Source organism: Trachurus japonicus, chromosome 11, assembly GCF_045865225.1.
Source record: "Trachurus japonicus isolate A0001 chromosome 11, Traja_1.0".
NCBI lineage: Eukaryota > Metazoa > Chordata > Actinopteri > Carangiformes > Carangidae > Trachurus > Trachurus japonicus.
In genome coordinates, this window is record NC_140917.1 from 15,814,693 (window position 1) to 15,834,453 (window position 19,761).

General features: G+C 41.9%; 1 protein-coding gene across 1 annotated transcript in view; it reads right to left on the reverse strand.

The window, feature by feature from the left end:
* Positions 1-18,906, reverse strand: part of med30 (mediator complex subunit 30) — a 40,882-nt gene extending 21,976 nt beyond the window's left edge. The window contains exons 1-4 of the mRNA XM_085791247.1: positions 18,828-18,906; positions 16,973-17,266; positions 13,679-13,837; positions 7,968-8,075 (exon numbers count right to left, since the gene is read on the reverse strand). Coding sequence (XP_085647373.1) covers positions 7,968-8,075; positions 13,679-13,837; positions 16,973-17,170 — 465 coding nt within the window. The 5' untranslated portion in view covers positions 17,171-17,266; positions 18,828-18,906. The remainder of the gene's footprint in view (positions 1-7,967; positions 8,076-13,678; positions 13,838-16,972; positions 17,267-18,827) is intronic.
* Between the last annotated feature and the right edge of the window lie 855 nt (positions 18,907-19,761).

Here is a 19,761-nt window from a genome sequence, read left to right on the forward strand (position 1 = left end):
ATGAGCACAGAACACACACACACACACTTCAGCAGCTCACTCTCCTCTGTCAAACGGTGACAAGCGTGGTGTCTGTTCCAAGGTTATTTCCCTCTGAACGGAGAGAACGAAAATCCCCATCCATGGATTTAGAATCCTATTACTCCTCCGTCTTATCACTCTGCCTATCGCCCCTTCCCCATGAAGATGCATTATATCATTGTTCATTATTTACAGCAGTGAGTGAATTTAAATTTTGATAGAAGTCGTCTTCTCAGAAGAAGAAAAAAAAAACGACTTTCAGGCTTTTCTAAGGGGAAATATGAGGCTAGCAATCGTGGAGCAGTGTGACATATCAGCTGGAGAGTTTGCAGCATGCTTGGACTTATCTTTTCACTTATGCATCAATCTTTTTTCTCCCAGCATCCTGTTACAGAAGGCATCCTATTTTCCCTGCTGCAGCTGAATTTCATCAGTCATCTGTTATTCCTTTTGAAGACCCTATCTGAATGGGAACGGCTTAACTCTGACAATCCACAGCTGTCTACACATCTTTCAATCCATTCTTTCATCAATCTTTTACCTGTCTCTTCTTTCCTGTACATCAAGAGGCCCCTCGCTCGCTCGCTCATGCACTCACTTGCTCTTCTCGCTGCTGCTGCTGCTGCTGCTGTTATGCACAATTTCATTTGTTTCAAAGACAACACACGAAATGTTGAATGTTGTTGGTTTTTTCCTATTATTATTTGCATCTTGCTACCTGTTTGTTCCTCTGAGCGTTTGTTCCCTCCTTCGTCCTTTACCCTCCACTTCACACGTCTGCCGTCCCTGACAACACAGCTATCTGTCTGGTCATCCATCCATCCTCAAACACCTTTCCTACCTCAAGAGCCCATTTCTCTTACCCTTCACTCAACAGACGGCTTTCTTTTCATCTCACTTCTTCTCTATCACAATTTTTTCATCTTTCACTCAATCTTTTTTTTTTTTTTATCGTAGCATCTCTCTGCCATTTAGCTCTCTTTTCTGCCTCCCTTTTTCCTTGCCACCACACCCTCCTCCTCCTCCCAGTCACCCCCCCCCCTCTCATCCAGTCCTATCCTATCTGGCTGGAGCGACTGCAGCAGATGTAGCCAGGACACAAACATCTGCTTCCCCTGTCCTGCTGCATCTCTACTCTGCTGATCAGACTAACCGCTTTAACTCCCCAAAGCTTGCTGTCCTTACTGCTGCCTTAATGTGCAGCTGGGCAGCCCGGGCAAAAATCACAGCTAAATATGTTGCAAACACATGAGGCATACACTGCAAATCCCAGAGCCAGATTGGAAATGTGCGTTTCTAATAGGTTCAGGGTTTTAGCCTATGGGTCAAGCTCGGAGGATTTAACAATATGAAACATCGCTCGTAATTTCCTCAATAAAAAAAAAACAAACGACAAAATGTCAAGTGACAACAAAACTAGGAGCCAATCACACGAGGGAAACAAAGCTGATCATATGGCAGAGCGGACCATTCTCCAAATTAGGCACACGGGGCTTGTTTGAGTTGGCTCAACACACCACATGCTAATATTTTTCCTATCCAAAGTCAGATAGTTAGAGAGAGAGCTCAACGCTCACAGACTCCCCACTTGTCAGCAGAGGTAACACGACAATGAGAAACAAGAAGTAATAATTTGGCTACAAAACAGACCACCCCACACTCATTCATGTCTGGATATGTGTACCTTTCAGAGTGACTACTACATACAGGTGAAGGTCAGGCATCAAGAAACACAACTATGTAAGTGATGGTGAACAAAAACTGAAAAAGCTCCATCAAGGAAGAGTGAAATCATTACTTAAGTTTCCATCATAAAATATTGATTAACTGATTTAAAGAAAAATACATCACGGTACGCTAGAAGGATGATAATACAAAATGTAGAAGACATGGACACTGGATGAGAGAGGTCAAGTACCAAGTCCATTTATATGATAAAGGGGTCGATTCAGAAATTCTTTGTTGCCTGGCAGCCTTTTCTCAAAGGGACTACAAGGAGTTTCGGAAAGCTAAGTGTTTTCACACTACATTTCCCATGAGCCTCCGCGTGCACGGTGAAATTCTTGGACCGGCGCAAGACAGACAAAAGTGAAAGCATTTGCCGAGAATGTTTTCATTAATCAGATCGAAAGTCGGAGGTTCGAAGACATTCAGATACCGTCGTAGTTCCGACCATAAACGATGCCAACTAGCCATCCGGCGGCGTTATTCCCATGACCCGCCGGGCAGTGTCCAGGAAACCTCAACTAGGTTAAATAATAATATTAAAATAACTACAAAGACAAAACGACATATTTATCGAAAATGGACCCATTAACAAGTGTGGGTAACGTAGATTCATCCACATTAATATGAGACTCTTTTATAACCAAAAGCAAACTCCTCGGGGTCTCTTTAACTCATTTTGAAACTGTAAATGCAGATAAAAATTAATCTTTAGTGTGTAATTATGTGAATGTATATGTGTGTATGTGCATGCATGTAATGTAATTATTACATAACCTTCTGGCTATAGTGCTCTGGTGTGAGGGATAGGGAGGGGCGATGGAGAAAAATGTCGGTATAATTAATGTTTACATGTTCATTTTTCACAGTAATAAAAAAAAACTGGAAGATAAATGGTATCATCCAAACAGAATTGATCTCGGCCCATCTTAAAACATGAAGGATGCTTCCAAAAGCGAAATGGTAATGGAAGTACGACTCATTATTTTTTAATAAGTCCTCTTATTACATCATGGCTAATCAGAGAGACAGAGATAAAGAAGCTCAGTCCAGCTGCAGAAACATTTTATGCACTGAAACCATTGAGACATGACTGGAAATCAATATCAATACACCAGTGTAGTGGATTTCATCTGTTCAGAGTATGACATATGTTGCTCTTAAATAAATTAAGCACAACTTTCTAGTGCATAATGACTGTTTTTGTATATCCATTGCATAATAAGGTCTCGGCACCATATGAATTAGAGACCGCAGAACGTGAGGAGAGCCTCCCCTGAGCAAATCACTGTAGCCTGTCCCCTCCGTCTCTATATGCGAGCATCATTTGACAGGACTCAATTTGCATGCTAATGCTCTCCATAGGGGGAAGGTCACATCATAAACAAGGTTATTTATCACTTCTATACACAGGTCTCTAATAGGACAAAATTACTCACTTTATATGTTCTGTCAGCCACGAAGAAAACTGATAAAAAAGTATTTCTGCTTTTTGTAAGTGCTAAAAACAAATCTCAGTATTTCAGCCCAGTATTGGAATAAGCACACGGTTTATTTATCTATCAAAGTATCAGCAGGCTTTTACCATACTCTGCGTGGCTTTGTGTGAAAAGGGGGATGCTCTTTGTTTTGGACCGGGCTGAGTGCAGCTGAGCGCAGGGTTCACTGCAATGTTTTACTGTAGTGTTAACATTTAAAAGCAGCCAGGGGAGCTGTGCTGAGCTCTTAAAAATAACCAATTCTCATCTCTGCTGCCGACACTCCTGACCTTGGACCATTATCATTGCAGCACACACTGAAACGGCTTGGCATGCACAATCTGTACGGTGCCAGCACAAAGCACATACAAAGGGAAGAAACAGAAAAAAGAGGGCCTGCGATGCGCACACACACACACACACACACACACTGAAAGCATGTGTGAGAGCAAACGCAAACATAATCTTGTCTCTCTGAAGGAAGAACAAAAGCTCTTTCTCTCATTCTCACTCAATACACACACACACACACGTATATATATACACACACAAACACAACAAATCCATGACAGACGAGGCAAACTTAAAAGGCCACCTGAATAATGCATGTGTTTTACCTGAACCTTTTCCACGCCATGTCCACAACTACTGTACTGGGGTGAGATATGCAAACTGCTGGGAGGTGTACTGCGCGTGGCTGCTGGCTGTTTACCTCACCTGCGTCTCTGCGGGATCGAGGTTTCATCGACCCAGGGGCTGATATTTGCACACGGTGTGTTTTCGTGTCGTTTAGATGGAGCCCCGTTTCCCAGGACGAGATTAAACTTAATCCAGGACATAAAAAAATAATCTATGATGGCAAATGCCAAAAAAATAAAATAAAAATCAAGGGGCAGGATTTGTGAGTGTTAAAGCAGCCTGTGTTGTGTCCCAGCGGTCGGTGCAGAAATGCTTTGCAAGACTGGGACATAAAATAATAAGTAAACAGCTGTGTGTCTGCTATAAATATTTAATTATTGCACCTAATGGGCTTTTAATTTGACATAACTGATGCAGGAAGTGGAGACACATTGGAATACCCTCCTGTTACAAGAAAGAGAAACGAGAGAAATGTAAAAAGTAATTATCACTCTATATTGGTGGATATTGTTGTTATTTTGTTGGGTTTTTATATTGTATTATTTCAGTTTTCAATACTGTTATTACAATATTTTTATTTTTATTCTACTTTTCATTGGATGGGGCATCATTCGTCACTGTTTTCTCTTTGTTTAAAGGGATAGTTCAACATTTTGGCAAATTGGCCCATTGCCATAATCCCTATAGTCATAGCAGTAGGTTTGTTACCTTTAATTGTCGGTGCAAGCTATTTTTAGAACGGCGGAGCAGAGCCATGAGCTGCTCAGAGCTACGCTACGGAGGCTAATGGGATTTCTTGGTTTCCCTCATCAAACTCATCAAATACACAATCCAACAACTCCAAAACGCTGTCGTGGACAAGTTGTGACCTGCACATTCACCACGCTATGAGATAATAACAGAACGTTACGAGACAGAGTTGTTTAAGAGGCAAATGCGGAGACTGCTTGCTGACAAACTGCCCCTGACAGGAACATGCATCAGCTGTTTTGCATGAATTTACCTCGAAAACAACAAACATTCCGTTATTATCTCATAGTGTGGTGAATGTGTAGGTCGCGACTTGTCCACCAGAGCGTTTTGGAGTTGTTGGATTGTGTATTTGATGAGTTTGATGAGGGAAACCAAGAAATCCCATTAGCCTCCGTAGCGTAGCTCTGAGCAGCTCGCGGCTCTGCTCCGCCGTTCTAAAAATAGCTTGCACAGACAAATAAAGGTAACAAACCTACTGCTAAGACTATAGGGATTATGGCAATGGGCCAATTTGCCAAAATGTTGAACTATCCATTTAAGTAGCTTGATTTATTTTTTCTGTACAGCACTTTGTTTTGTTTTTTAAAGGTGCTACATATTTTTATTTATTATTATTATATTATTATATTAGAGACCTAATTTTAAATGGTATGATCCTCCATTCCCACACTGGAGTCAAATTGCCTGCACATGCACGAGGGACTCACAGGAAATGATGCGTGTAATCCAGACTTACTGTTTGTTTATGTATCTCAGAGATAACCGGCGTTGTGGAGCCGTGTTGAGTTGAGTGTACTACTGACACAAAAGAAAGTTTCCCGACTGCTGCTGCTTCTGTAGCTGCTGCTGCTTCACATTAAAAGCATTCAGAACATGCGTTGGCTTTTATTGTGAAGCAGCCACAGGAAATACAAAACATCTGACAACAACTGTTCATGAAAAATGTAGTAAAAAATAGTTTAAGAAATAATACATTTGAGGATTTTTTCTCTTTTTTTGTCACCAGGACAAGCACAGGCATCGTCACAGGAAACCAGGACTTAAGTTTAAAAATGAAATATTACACTCAAACACTTCCAACTTCTTGCAGTGTGGGGGTAAGTTTCTCTTCCAGCCTCATCACAGCGCAACTGCTATTAAATTTTCATCGTCGGTTGTACTTTATTACATCTGAGAAACCATCTTCCTGTGCATCTTCACACTCGGATGTACCTCACTTTGTCTGCAGCATTAAACCGAGCCGTGACTCAGGCTCAAGTCTTTCCGTAACAAACTTTAAGACTTTGACTGACACGGTGGCGTGTGAGTCGGGAGAAAAGCTCTCTGCTCTGCACTTCAGAGTGTCATAAAACAGCCCTTCTATCAGAGCCGGGCAAAAACATATCTGACAGTGAATAAATTTGAAAAAGCTCTCAGGTATGTTTGATGTCTGACACTTGAAACCCATTCCCAAAAGTGAAAAACCTCACTCACGAGATGAAAAAAGAGGGCAAAAAAATCTAAGTCATCTTTTCATTGTGTGAAAAACACCGCAGGCTACTATCTCACTCCAATCAGCTTATCTTTTCTATTTGGAAAACATCTCTATTCATTAACTCACTTGTACAAATATCTTCTTATAAGGGCTGTCAAAAGATTAAAATATTTATTTGCAATTAATCACATTAATGTCCACAATTCATCGCAAATGAATCACATTTTGTTAGAAATATATCTTAAAAGGATATTTTCCAAGTGTTTAATAATGGAAAATGTGACAGCTTTATGCAAATGTAACTTCATTACACATGAACCAAAGACCATGGTAAATATTGTCCAAAGGCTTCACTCCATTTGGCATAAAACATTTTTTTAAAAAGCTCCAATAATAACATGACCGCTCCAATACAAGTGAAAACTGTTAGAGGAGACGGTTTAGCTTGTGACTGCAGCTGATTCATTTCCAGCAGATGATTCAAACTATGTGTCGATATAATAAATATAATATACCCATATAATAAAACATGCATTAATCATGCATCAAATAAATAGCGTCATTAAAAGGAATGTGTATTAATGTGCTATTTTTCGCTGTACCTTTGACAGCCCTACTTTTAATCCATACTAGCAACACAGAGTCTTTCATTCCTGCCAGTTTACAATTTGGCAGGAAACAGACCCAGTGAATTGAGAGTTTCACCCTCAGGCTTCAAGTTTAGTTCTATTTTCAGCCCCAAAATGTCCAGTCCAACAGCCTATCAACGCTGCCATCACACCGATCTCACACTTCATCTTATCCACATTTCTGAAACAAGACACCCAGATATTTGAACTCCTCTGCTTGAGGCAGCAACCTGACAAGACTAATCCACAGTTTTCTGGTACGAGTACCGTAACTGCAGATTTTGAGGCGTTGACTTTTATCCAAACAACTAGACGCTCTCGCTTCAAGCTGCCCTGGTGTGTGCACTGACTGGAAGTCGTGGCTCAACGAAGTCGACATGAGCTGCATCAGGGAGCCTGAGGACACACTACAAACTTTTGCATTATCTAGATCACAGACGTGGTTTTTTCGCTGATAGGACCAGATGGTTTCAGCTCTCCTCAGCTCCACGATACCGTCAACAAAACCGGTCCTGAGTCCTGTCCCCCCAAAAAATGCACAATCCATAGTCAGATGATCGTCCTGTATTTCCTAGGCTATAGCTGATATGTCAGCAGCGATACCATCTCAACAGGCCAGATCCGTCTGTCCCTGCTTGGCTCCGTCTGCGAGACAGACGAGCGAAAGTCATCCAACTCTGCCTCCAGCGCAGACAGCATGTCAGTCAGGTTCACAAGTTTGTCAAATTCCTCAGATTCCCTGGGTCACAAACACAGTCTGCAGACTAGATACTTAATCTTGCGTGGGAGCAGAGTACAGCACAGGCTACACAACTACAGAATGTGATACAGTGCCTGCTATGATCCACTACATGTATCCAGTCCCCAGATAAAAAGGTGGGATTGATGCTGCGGGGAAATGCTACTAAACTCAATCAGCACCCAGACGATAAAGTTTATCAAGTGCAGCCTCTTTAATTTTTTGTTTTGTGCAAACCTCCTGCTTACAGCCTGTTTACTTTCCAAATAAAAGAGTCTGAGCTTGTAAAGCTTCAGGTTAAAAATGATGAATAAAATTAAAAATCTGTAATGAATTTCAGACCTAATTATTACTTCTTATCTTAAAGAGGATACTGGATCCAGTGTTTTCCCTGAAGCTCAGGTGATGTAATATGATTTCTAATGTCTGGAGGCGTCACAGCTGGCCGGGACTAAAAAAAATCTGTGACCGTCATGGTCGTTTTCCTGTTCAGGTGCAGAACAACATACCTTGTTGACCTCCAGGATTTCTCTCCTCTCCTCAGCGGCGAGGCGGCTCTGGCCGGCTGAGCGGTCCTCGTGTTTGGAGCTGTCATCCTCCACGAAGGGGATCAGTTGCTGCAAGAGACGACAGAAAACACCATTTAGGCTTCATTAGTTCAGTTAATCACATCCAGACTGTTAACTGTGTGTTTTATAAGAGGAAAAGTTTCCTTCACTATCAAATAGTTCCAGCAGATATATTCATAATCGTGTCAGGTCTCATTCTGCAGTGCTGCACTTTCTACACGTGTCTCTATCCTCTTATTCTATCGATGGTCTAACGATACTAAAAGCTCTCTCGTGTATATTCACGTTTGTCAGTGGGAGAGCCTTAACGCCCGCTGAGTACAGTCACAGGTATGTATTATGTGCATATTGGCAATCTCGACCTATGAGTGCTAAGCCACACTCAAGATATCCCCGTGCTGTCTCGTAATCTTGTTCCCATGAAGTGGTGAAAATGGGGATTCTGTGTAAGCTCTCGAACACAGCCTGAGTCTCACTCTTCTCTCCTCACCGTCGAGAGAGACAGGGCAGAGAGAGATAGAGAGAGTGGGAGATTAATTCATTTTTAAACGCTCTGTGTGCTTGACCTTGTCTGCTTGACACTACAGTGAGGCTGGCTGACGTGCACGAGCCTCAGGGCGACGCTCTGCTTTCCTGAGGGTCACTGCCTGCTGCTTTGCATCACACTGCCCCCTAGTGGTCACCCCGGGGAGGAGGAGGAGGAGGAGGAGGAGGCGGAGGGGGAGCTGGCTGGGGAGGCTTGCTGCAGTCACCCATCAAATAACGTCTTGAGCGTCTTGAGAACATACTGTTCCTCCTCTCGTAGTGTAAACGTAGTCAAAATGTAGTCGCTGCTATTCTACAGCAGTTCCAGGAAACACATAACATCAGTTACGTTGACATTAAGTCAATATTATGGTTTCGCACTCTCTCAGAATCTACGGACCAATTTCCCTGAACAGTTTTAAGACTTATGATGCCAGGTTTTATGGGGTTTCGGGCCACAAAGATAAAGATACAGCAGTTTGTTAAAGTGGAGGCGAGTTTTGTTGCAAGGAGAAAATGAACCTTTAAAACAAAAAAACAAAAAAAAAACTTACCATCTCCAAAGCTTCCTTTTCAAAACAAAAACCACCATACCAGACAAGATCACAAACATAGATTAGATAGGAGACTCTCAAAACAACCAGAAGCCAATAAAAACGGCTATACAGTAGGAAAATACACCTTGCTCCAATAATGACTTGGCACAACGCTAATCGAAATTGTGCAAAGTCTTGGAGGTTATTCTGCAGCGTCTGACCCGAGGTTGCGCAGCTGGACCGGAGGCCCCCGCGGACACCAGACGATGACTCAAGAGAGCTGCTTCATCTGGAAGCAATGACCGACTGGTGTATACGAAGACGGTTAAGAGCTGGCCAACATCAAGACTAACACGAAAGAGGTTGGGAAAAAAATAAATAAATAAGGGAATAAACAAAAGCAGGCAGACAAACAAATTACATGAGAGGGAAAGATTGCAGGGAGGTGGAGACAGGCAGAGAGGAGGGGAACGAATGAGGTAGAAAGAGGTGAAAGGGAAAAAACAAAAGAGAGAATAAACAAAGGAGAGAATGCAAGAAACACAACTAAAGAGATGAAGGAATGGAGATGTACAAATTTGGAAAACTTTCTGTGCTCCCGTCGGTTTCCAGGAGGAGCTCAGCGCCAAACTGTAAACGCCAAGTGTTGGAGGGAGAAAAGACGGCAAATGATATATGCAGGATATTATACGAGCTTTGTCTCTGGCTCGAGAAAACTTTAAAGAAGAGAAAAGAAGCGAGTTTTTTAATTAGATAAATTCAGACCAAAGCCGATGACATATCGAATTTTAAAGGTAGTGAGCTGATTTTGGCAGCTTGTGGGGGGAAAAAAAGAAAATGTGCTGAGTAGGGTGGGGAAAGATGGATGGAGAGGGTATTACGTGTGTGTGTGTGTGTGTGTGTGTGTGTGTGTGTGTGTGTGTGTGTGTGTGTACGTGTACGTGTATGTGTGTGTGTGTGTGTGTGGGTGGATGCACATGAAACCAAGCAGCACGTGTGTGTAAGCGTGTGTGTGTCTGTGTGAGTCATAACCCCTGCCTCTTCCACAGAAAGATGGATGTGGTTTCCTGCCTGACAGAGAAAAATGGCCTAATGAAGTTTTCCAGGTTGCCTCGCTGAGACAAAAGGAAAAAGGGTAGAGAGAAAGACAAAACCGAAAAGACAACGAAATAATACGGGGGGAAAAACAGAGGGGTGAATGTGAGAGGGGGAGAGGGAAATGAAACGGTGGGGCTGTTCACTTCAGGAAATGACAAGAGGGAAAGGAAGACTTGGACGGAGAAGAAGCAGAAGAAGTGGAAAGAAAGCTGGAGAGAAAAAGGAAGGAAACGAAGCCAAGGTGAACACATAGATTGAATCAGAGAGAGGGAGGAATTGAAAATAAAGGAGAGAGCCAATATCAAGCTGCAATAACAGAGGGAAAGAGGAGGAAAAGGTGGGGGGAAAAAAGAAGGATAGGAGGAAGAAGAGAAGCAAGAGAGTGTGAAAGAGTCTGAGGAGGAAAAGGGAGCTGCAACTGGACTGCAACAAACGACAGCTGGAAAGACAAAAGGGGGAAGCGCTGACGTGTGCATTCGGTCCAGCTGTTCATTAAACGGGTCTGTTGCTAATTAGGCTGCGATGAGGTCACGCTGCCCGAGTCATTGATTCCACTTCCTGTTTTTTTGGGGTTGGCCAATAGCGCGCGGCTGTCAGACGGGGCACCTGAATTCTCCGGGATGATAAATGGCGAGCGCGTCGGGGGCCAAAATCAACAACCTCCTCAGCCTCTGGATAAACACGGACGGTGGAGCTCGAGCTGAGCCATTAGGCCGGCCGGTCAGCGCTGGACTCTCTCTCTCGCACACAGACGAGAGTCGTCCTCAACAGATCATCGCCGAGCAACTGTATTACTCAATGCGGAAAATGTACACGGTGGCAGCCATCACAAATGTGTTCCAATTTAAGACTGGTCTCCACCCACATCCTCCTTTATCCTCAGTAGGAGTCTGGTGAGAGAGATTAGCTGCAAGCCAATCTGTAGAAATTGGGAAGGGACTGCCGCAGTCATAAATCCAATCAAACAGTGGTGGATAGCCTAGCTGTAGCCCTGCATGGAGCCGCCGCACACACAGTGAGCCATCATGTGTGTGTGTGTTGATGATGAAGTGCCTTTGTGACATGCTACAGCGCGCCACATGCATGTCTATGGGGCGAGACAGGGCCACAGTTGTGCACATGCACGTGTATTTTATTGTGTGTGTGTCTGTGCAGGCGAGGCGAGGCGAGGCGCAGCGAGGATGGAGCTGAGGTGCCGTTGTTCCTGAAAGTGGATGGTGACCGTAACTGGCGGTAAAGAGACTCTGGAGACTCACCTGAAGCGACCAATGAATCTGCTACAGGGCGAAGGAAAGACAGACCTAGAGGGGAGGATGGGGGGGATGGGGGGGATGGGGGGCGGGGGGGGTTGGTGAGATAAGAGCCCCCGAGGGTAAAGATGTGCATGTATGTGTGTGACTGCATCTGTGTGTGTGTATGTGTGAGCAAGGAGGAGGTGTGGCAGTAACAATGGCCTACTTCCTTTAAACTAACAACATCCTAATTTAGCAGGCAGCTTGTGAGAGAAGCTCGGCTCGGCTCTGAAGCTGCGGCTGAGAGCACACAAAAAAAAAACCATGACAAGCACTTTGAGCTTGATGCGTTGACATTAGCATCAATCAGTCTTGTCAAATGGCTCCATCACCCCGATAGTTACGACCAACCACACCCTCTGAAATGTACCTTGTAATACAACTTGCTTTAAAGGGATACAGTAGTTCACCCAAAATTCAAATTTCGACTAAGGGCTGGGAGAAGTTTCAGAGTCCTCCGTGCCTTCTCTGAGTTACAGCGGGGCTCGGCGCAGCACTGCATGTCCATATGACGGTTGCGAATGGAGCTCACTTTTCTTCGTCCAAAAAGACACACCAAAAAACATCCAAATACCTCCATAGTGCTCATCTGTAATGTCCATCTTGTATTGAAGCCCCAACATGAGAAATTGTTCCGAAAAAAATTAAATAAGTATATGTTTAAAGCTTGTTTGTAGCGGAAGCGGTAGCGGTGTCTGTGCAAATCGCGCTAGATTTGGACGGACCAGGAAGAGCAGTGCTGGGAGCTTCCACTACAAACAAGCTTAAAACATATACTTATTTAATTTTTCTCGGAACAATTTCTCATGTTGGGGCTTCAATATAAGAGGGACATTACAGACGAGCATTATGGAGGTATTTGGATGTTTTTTGGTGTGTCTTTTTGGACGAAGAAAAGTGAGCTCTGTTCGCAACCGTCATATGGACATGCAGTGCTGCACCGAGCCCTGCTGTAACTCCGAGAAGGCACGGAGGACTCTGAAACTTCTCCCAGCCCTTAGTCGACATGAGGGTGAGTAGATAATGAGTGAAATTTGAATTTTGGGTGAACTATCCCTTTAAGGTAACATAATGTCTCAAATGAGCAACTGATAATGTGACAATGTCTGGACACTATAATAAATATTGAGTTGATTTGCATTTTGTCAGTCAGAAAGAATGAATCGCTGTATTTTATCTTTATCTGCATCAGCGTACACAGAGCGCTGCGGGGGGAAAACGGCCCCGACAGGCTGTAAACTGTACAAACTGAGCCTTGTCTCTCAGAACCCACCGAGCCACAAAACTAAGTGTGATGGAAGCAGGAAGATGGAGCCGGGAAACTCAAGAGTGAAAGAGCCAAAATCTGATGTTTTGGTGTCACAGATGATCAACAGAGACATTAAAACTTTGGTTCTTGCAAGTAAAACAGAAAAAAAAAGATAGAGAGACTTGTGTCAGCTGATAATGGAGTTGAGAGTGCAGCAGTCGTGTTTGTGAGTTGAACTGACACACTCAACAGCGGAGTAAAAACGGCATCCCTCATGTTTGTGGGTTAGTCGTAACTGAGGAAAACAAAAATGCTGAGTGTTTATAAAAATTAAATGTTTTATGCAAGAAAAAGCACAAGCAGCCCACCCCCAGCTGATTTTTACTAATCACACTGATGATTTCCTGCGATGACATAATGCAAATAAAATTCCTTATGCAATGAAGGGTTGCGTTTAGCACCATCTTGGCTCATATTAACTCCACAGGTGTCCCATTCAGCATCAACGTGGCTTTCAGAGCGGCTGATTCTCTAATCTCAGGGTGTGTGTGTGTGTATGTGTGAGTGTGTGATCAAACCTGAAAGCTCAGTTTGTATGTGGAGGCAGGGAGAAGCAGCGCGTAGTAGGACACAGACTGAATTAATTTCACCTGATAAAGATTTAAAGGGCAACACACACACTTATATCAAAACACTTGCACCACCTGTTCTCTAGGTGCAGCAGGTGTAAAGATGCATCAAACCACCGTCGTGTTTTACATAACATCAACCAGAACTGCTCAACTAATCAATCAGCTGACTGACAGAAAATTAACCAGCAGCTATTGTGGCAAATGATTAGTTGTCAGCGTAACATAACATGAGTCTCCTCTCACCCAGAAAAAACGTTGACCAGACACCAAAAGTGTAAAAAAACAGAATCAATCTCAGTTCTCGGTGTCCATGTCTCACCTCTGGAGGTATGGGGTCCAGCCCGGCGCAGTTTTCGTTGCATTTGTCGTAGACAAGACGCAGCTTGCGGAAAAGCACCGACAGCATTCGCAGGTGCTCCTGGAGTTTCCCCAGCCGGTCCTGGTGGGTGTTGGGGTGGTAAGTGACTCCGTTAGGCAGCTGAGAAGCAACCACAGAGGGAAACATTTATTGGGGTGAGTAAAAGTACAAAGTACAGCAATTTTGTAAGAACTAAAAAAAATGTTAAAAAAAACAACCATCGATCTCCACTGCCCAAAGCTCTGCAAAGCTCTGGTTTCAAACTGGTACAGTGATAAGAATTAGGACTGAAATCTTAAAAATGCCATGTTTGTGACCATGCAATGCAACAATATGATAACTGGACATGATGACCATATTTTACTGTTACAATTTAATTTAAAAGGTGAGCTGCTTCAGCTGCTGCACTTTCAACGTTTTCTCTCGCTCTGCATCGCTGGATTTTAACTACATTGTGTGTTAAAGAGTAACAAGACGTGTTTTTTTATAGAGAGGATCGACAAGCCTCTGGGGCAGCGCTGTCTGATTATAAACATCCTACATAACATGAAACAAGCCTGCCTTCAGGGCAAACAAAGGGAAGACAGAGAAACAGAGGGGAGACAGACAGACAAACAGAGAGGGAGGGAGGCAAGAGCAGATAAATGAAGAATTTTTATGAGTATAAAGAAGACAACCTGTGATCTTACAAAAAAAAAAAGCGAGAGAACAAGTCACAACAATGCTGTTTGTGCATTCTGTGGCTGAGGAGCGTTTGTTTGTTTGGCCCCCGTCTCCGGCTGTGTTTTTAACAAGGTGTGTCTCAGAGGGACAGGAACACATCCAGGATAAACTCACGCTGACCTCCAGCTGAACTACATGTGAACTGCACATCAATAATAAAAAAGCAACAATATCCTCAATAAAAAACACTCAAGAAAATCCATTAGCTCAACTAATTCAACAACTGTCTGCCACCACTTGATTGCAGTGAATTAATGTACCATGTAAAAAAAATAACACACATATTTGAGCTACCAGTATGACCCATTAAGACAGTGCAGTGACTTCAGACAGCACACTGCGTGTTAAACAGCCTCTGAACAAAAAACATTTGTTCCACCAAATGAAGGAAAAGGTTGTTGTTTTTTAAGTCATTGATCAAATAAAACTATTAAAACACCAACACGAAATCTTATTAAGTGATGAAAAAGAAAATAATTTAGTAAAATTTAAATTAAAATAGCTGCAGGCCAACACAGTCATTCACACCTCTCAGTAAGTTCCTATACCATTTAAAGAAGCTGACAAAATGATTTACTTGCCATAATAAAACAGAACAGAACTTAGAATTAACACTTAACGCAAAGTCTATCTGTGGCACTAGTGGTCATAACCTTTTATCTTAGAAAAAGAAAAACTTCTTCTCTGTTCTGACAACATACACAAAGAATAACACCCCGACTGCATTTAAACATGGGAAATCATTGGACAGCCAAGAGCATAGACCCCTTTCTTGGATTTCTTGGAGAAATATATATTAATAATGATCATACTAACATCTTTTGACACAACAAATTATACTGTTTTTTTTGTTAGACATTTTGATGCATGTTTCTTCGGTGGTAGGCCTCAACTTTGAGCAAGAACTATCTCACCAGATCTGGAATATTTCAGAGGTATTTTCTCTCTGATGGTGAGAAAATTAGATTTGCTCTGGTATTATTGAGCCTCAATGAATTTTTTATCAAGCCTTAAAGGTCAATTTATAGTTCAGCTTCATCATGCAGAAATAGGCCTTCTTCGTGGCAGATATATTGTCCCGACTCATTCATAGCAGAAAAGCACAGAAGTGAGTGATAATATTAACAATGGCTCTGCTCTGGTAACATCTCCCCGTCCCACTCTTCAGCATCAGGACCGGAAAAACTGAAGCAGCTCAGTGGAGTTCAAGCATCATTAATTCCATTATCCACACCTGTGCTTCTCCTGCTGTGACATGTGGAGTGAAAAAAGCCCACCACCATACTGACAGGATACAGGATAAATAACACCCAACTTTTTTTCCTACTTCACCAACAACTTTAGTTTCTTTGCTTAAAAAGTGCTAAAAAGACTTTGCATGATTTACGGACAGAATATATTGATGAAGTCTAAACTCTCTACTGTCCCTATAGGCGTCTCATATTCCCTGGTTTTGTCCAGCTATTCCAGAAATTAGGTCAAAATCAAGGCAGTGATTAAACGTTTGGCTGATTACTCTGTGGTCTCTGTTTCCATTTAGGATTCAGGCTCCTGGCACTGTCTTGTTTTTAAACCCTGCATCAGAAAAACATTTTAACAAATGTTGACAGATGTTTTGTCATTTCCATAATAGTGCTTTGTCACGTTACCATCAAACCTATTATTACTATTTCTGCATTTTTCTGTATAGTTTTAAGTTGTGTGCACCCCATGACTTTATATCATTATATCTGCTTTTTTATCTTTTCTGTTACGTAAATACAGCACAGAATTGCAGTTTTTACTTTTCTTATGTGGTTGTTCTTATGGCTTTAACATTTGTGTAAGTGTGTTAGGGTTACGGGAAAAACTTGAAAGGAAGGAGAGGAAAACAGAGAAGCAGAGGGCAGCTGATACAGCTCTGGAAAAAATTAAGAGACCACTCCCATAATTATCAGTTTCTCTGGTTTTACTATTTATAGGTATGTGTTAGAGTAAAATTAAATTCATTTTTTGTTTGTTTTATTCTATCAACTACCGACAACATTTCTCCCAAAATTGAAATTAAAATATTGTCATTTAGAGCTTTTATTGGCTGAAAATGACTCAACTAGTCTAAATAACAAAAGATATCAAGTCTTTTCAGACCTTGAATAATAATAATGCAAAGAAAACATGTTCATATTTATTCCTAAACAACACAGCAAGAATATTTTAACTCAGGAAGAGTTTATAAATCAGTTTTTGTGGGATAATGTCAATGTTTAATCCCAGCAGTGGTTTTTATAATCTTCCTATAAAACCAGATGTGGTTCAGGTGATGACCTAATCAATGTCTCATTAAGTAGAATGAGTTGTGTTGGTGTTGGTATTTAGAAAAGAAAAGAAAAGAAAAGAAAAGAAAAGAAAAGAAAAGAAAAGATAAGAAAAGAATGACTGTCATACATGTAGAGATGCTTTTAAGAAACATTTGTGAAAGTGGTCTCTTGTTTTTTTCCAGAGCTGTATAGATATAATATGTCATGTGGACAAGAGAGACAGCGTGAGACGGACCTGCATGTTCCTGAGGAGCTGGAAGATCTCCATGGTCCTGAGGACAATGTCTTGGACCGTCTCCTGGCCGATGCGACACAACGAGGCCGTGTTGACGTCGCGCGCCGCCTGGGCCTGCTGCTGCTGCTGCTGCTGCTGTTGCTGCTGCTGCGCCGGCGGCTGCCCGCCAAAGGGCGACACGAGCGGAGGGGTTGTCATGGAGACTATAGGTGGAAGATGGTGGAGGAGAAGGTGTATAGGTCCAGATGAAGTTGAACCTGTCGAGCTATTCCACACCAGCACACCCTTACATGCCTGGAGGAAGCAGCAGGAGAGGAACATGTGAAGAGAAATCGTTACAAGGAGTTGACAGTTAATGAGACACAGATAATCATTAAAGAAGGTAATAGGTAATTATCTGATAATAGGTAATCTATTACTTGTTTGGTCAATAAACAGTGAAATATTAACATGATTTCCCAGAGGCCAGTGTCTTCAAATGAACTTTCTACATTTGAATTTTCACACTGAAGGAGCTGAAACAATTGTGTTTGGCTTTTATTGATGATAGAATAGCTACATACAGTGGGGAAAATAAGTATTTGATCCCCTGCTCTTATTTCACTTGATCAAATGTACATTAATCTATAACCTTTTTATATGATGATATTATTTCTGGATGTTTTCTTTGATAGTCTCTTTCTGTTAAAATAAACTTACCATAAAAACTATAGACCATCCATAATAGTGTGAGGGAGCAAATTTACAAAATCAGTAGCAGGGGATCAAATATTTATTTTCCCCACTGTTGTAGTTGGATCATTTCTCTTTAAATGACTAATCGATAGCTTCTACTCTCCAGTACGTGCTCTGTGAAGAGTGCCCTATAATAAAATGGTAGACTCAATGATGTATAATAACAAGGATATTATTGGCATTTACCTACCACTGTGACTCTGTTAATGAAACTTTGGTTCATTTAGTTTTGTTCTCACCACCGGACACCAGACAGCTCTGGAGCCAACTGGCACGTTTTATCTGTGATCATTTTTACCCCCAGTTTAATTTATGCTGAAAAAATGTTCTGTTTGGTTACACTGAATTTGATGGGAAACAAAATCCCCAGTTTTACTTGATTCATTTCTTAAATATCTGTCTGCCTATGTTAAACAATACATCTCTCTATATGTGATTGTGAAAATAAAAAGCCTGCTATGATCTTTGTAAGCTTTACAAAATATCCATTGAATAAGTCAATGTTTATTTTCTTCTTAACCCCCTGGTGTGTTTATGATTGTATGTTTGTGTATTAATGTTGTATACACTTATCCTTGTTTGCATTCATCCTCCTGTGCTGTTGTCAATAAAGCAAGAAAAAAAAAACCTTCACCTTTACCTTCAGTGATGCAGTATTGTTAATAAAGTATAATAAGGATCCCCACCAGCTTCACATCTGTTACAAATGAACTAATACAGAACAAGTGTGAAGCTAAAGGAGGTGTTAAAGTCACTGTGCTAACGCTTTTAGCCTTAAATATAAGTTGTCTGTCGGGGCTTTAGAGAGAAGTCAACGCTTCTTTAGACCAGGACAGGTTTGCTGTGTTTCTGTGGACTTTAAATAAACCTATAAAAAGGCATTCAGTCAAATGACGGATCAATTAGCCGACGTGTAAAAGTGCAGTGGTTGTCACCCAAAGCTAAAGTGGACAGTCACAGTCAGTCACACACACACACACACCAAACCACACGACACTTCAGCTTCAACTCGGTTCGTTTTTGTGAGTGTCCTCTGATTATTCCGCCACCACGTTGAAGTTAACAGCGCGGCGATTCTTCATATCTATTTAACATGACATAAAACAGCATGTAAAGTTACCTGTGTGGAGATAATTGGTCTATTTTGTTGACATGTCAAGTCCCCCCTTTGCTCTGCTCCCTGGGTCTCGGTTGAAACTATCGCGAGAGTTTGGTCTGACGGCACCGCGAGGCGTTGCGGTAAGTAACGAAGTAGAGGCGCCACTGATTTTTCTGTAATTCAATTGGATAGTCATTACCAACGAGATATATTTAAATCTTAACAAGTACCGGATAATGTTTTATATCACATTGCATATTGAATTTAATATATTCACTTTTTTTTTTACTCTGACTCGCTTCCTCCAAATGTTTCGAAATGAAATGATGTTACGGTAAAAAATGCGCACCGTAAATTTCTTCAGGCTTCTTGGACTTGCAGCGCCATATGCTGGTTCGGACTTATTTAACAGCCAACTCACACACATCTGACTTCATCAGCCCTCGGGCCAATTTACGCCACATGATTGCTCCTCATGGGTCATTATAACATGTGTGTGTGTGCGTGCGTGCGTGTGTGTGTGTGTGTGTGTGTGTGTGTGTGTGTGTGTGTGTGTGTGTGTGTGTGTGTGTGTGTGTTGTCTTCCTCTATATTAAATGAAATCACTCACCCATCCGTTACTTGCACTGTACAGCTGTGCTTGACTTATTTTGTGAGCCATCAGAATTCATATTGATTCGAAATGCAAGAGGTGTCAGAAATAGACAGTGGGCTATACAAGGGCTGCCTTTTCAGCATCTGCGTGCTCTGCCATGCAGCAGAATTACTGCTTTGACTTACAGAGACTGCAAATAAGAGCTTTATTGAAAAAGGAAAGACTGTGCCTTCAGGCTTGAGTGGGGCTGAAAAAGTAGATTAGGATGCCTATTACTTAATTTACATGATTCATTCAAAATTGGGGGGTTACAGGCAGGATTTCAATTTCCTTTTATCTGGAACACATTTTGTGTAATAA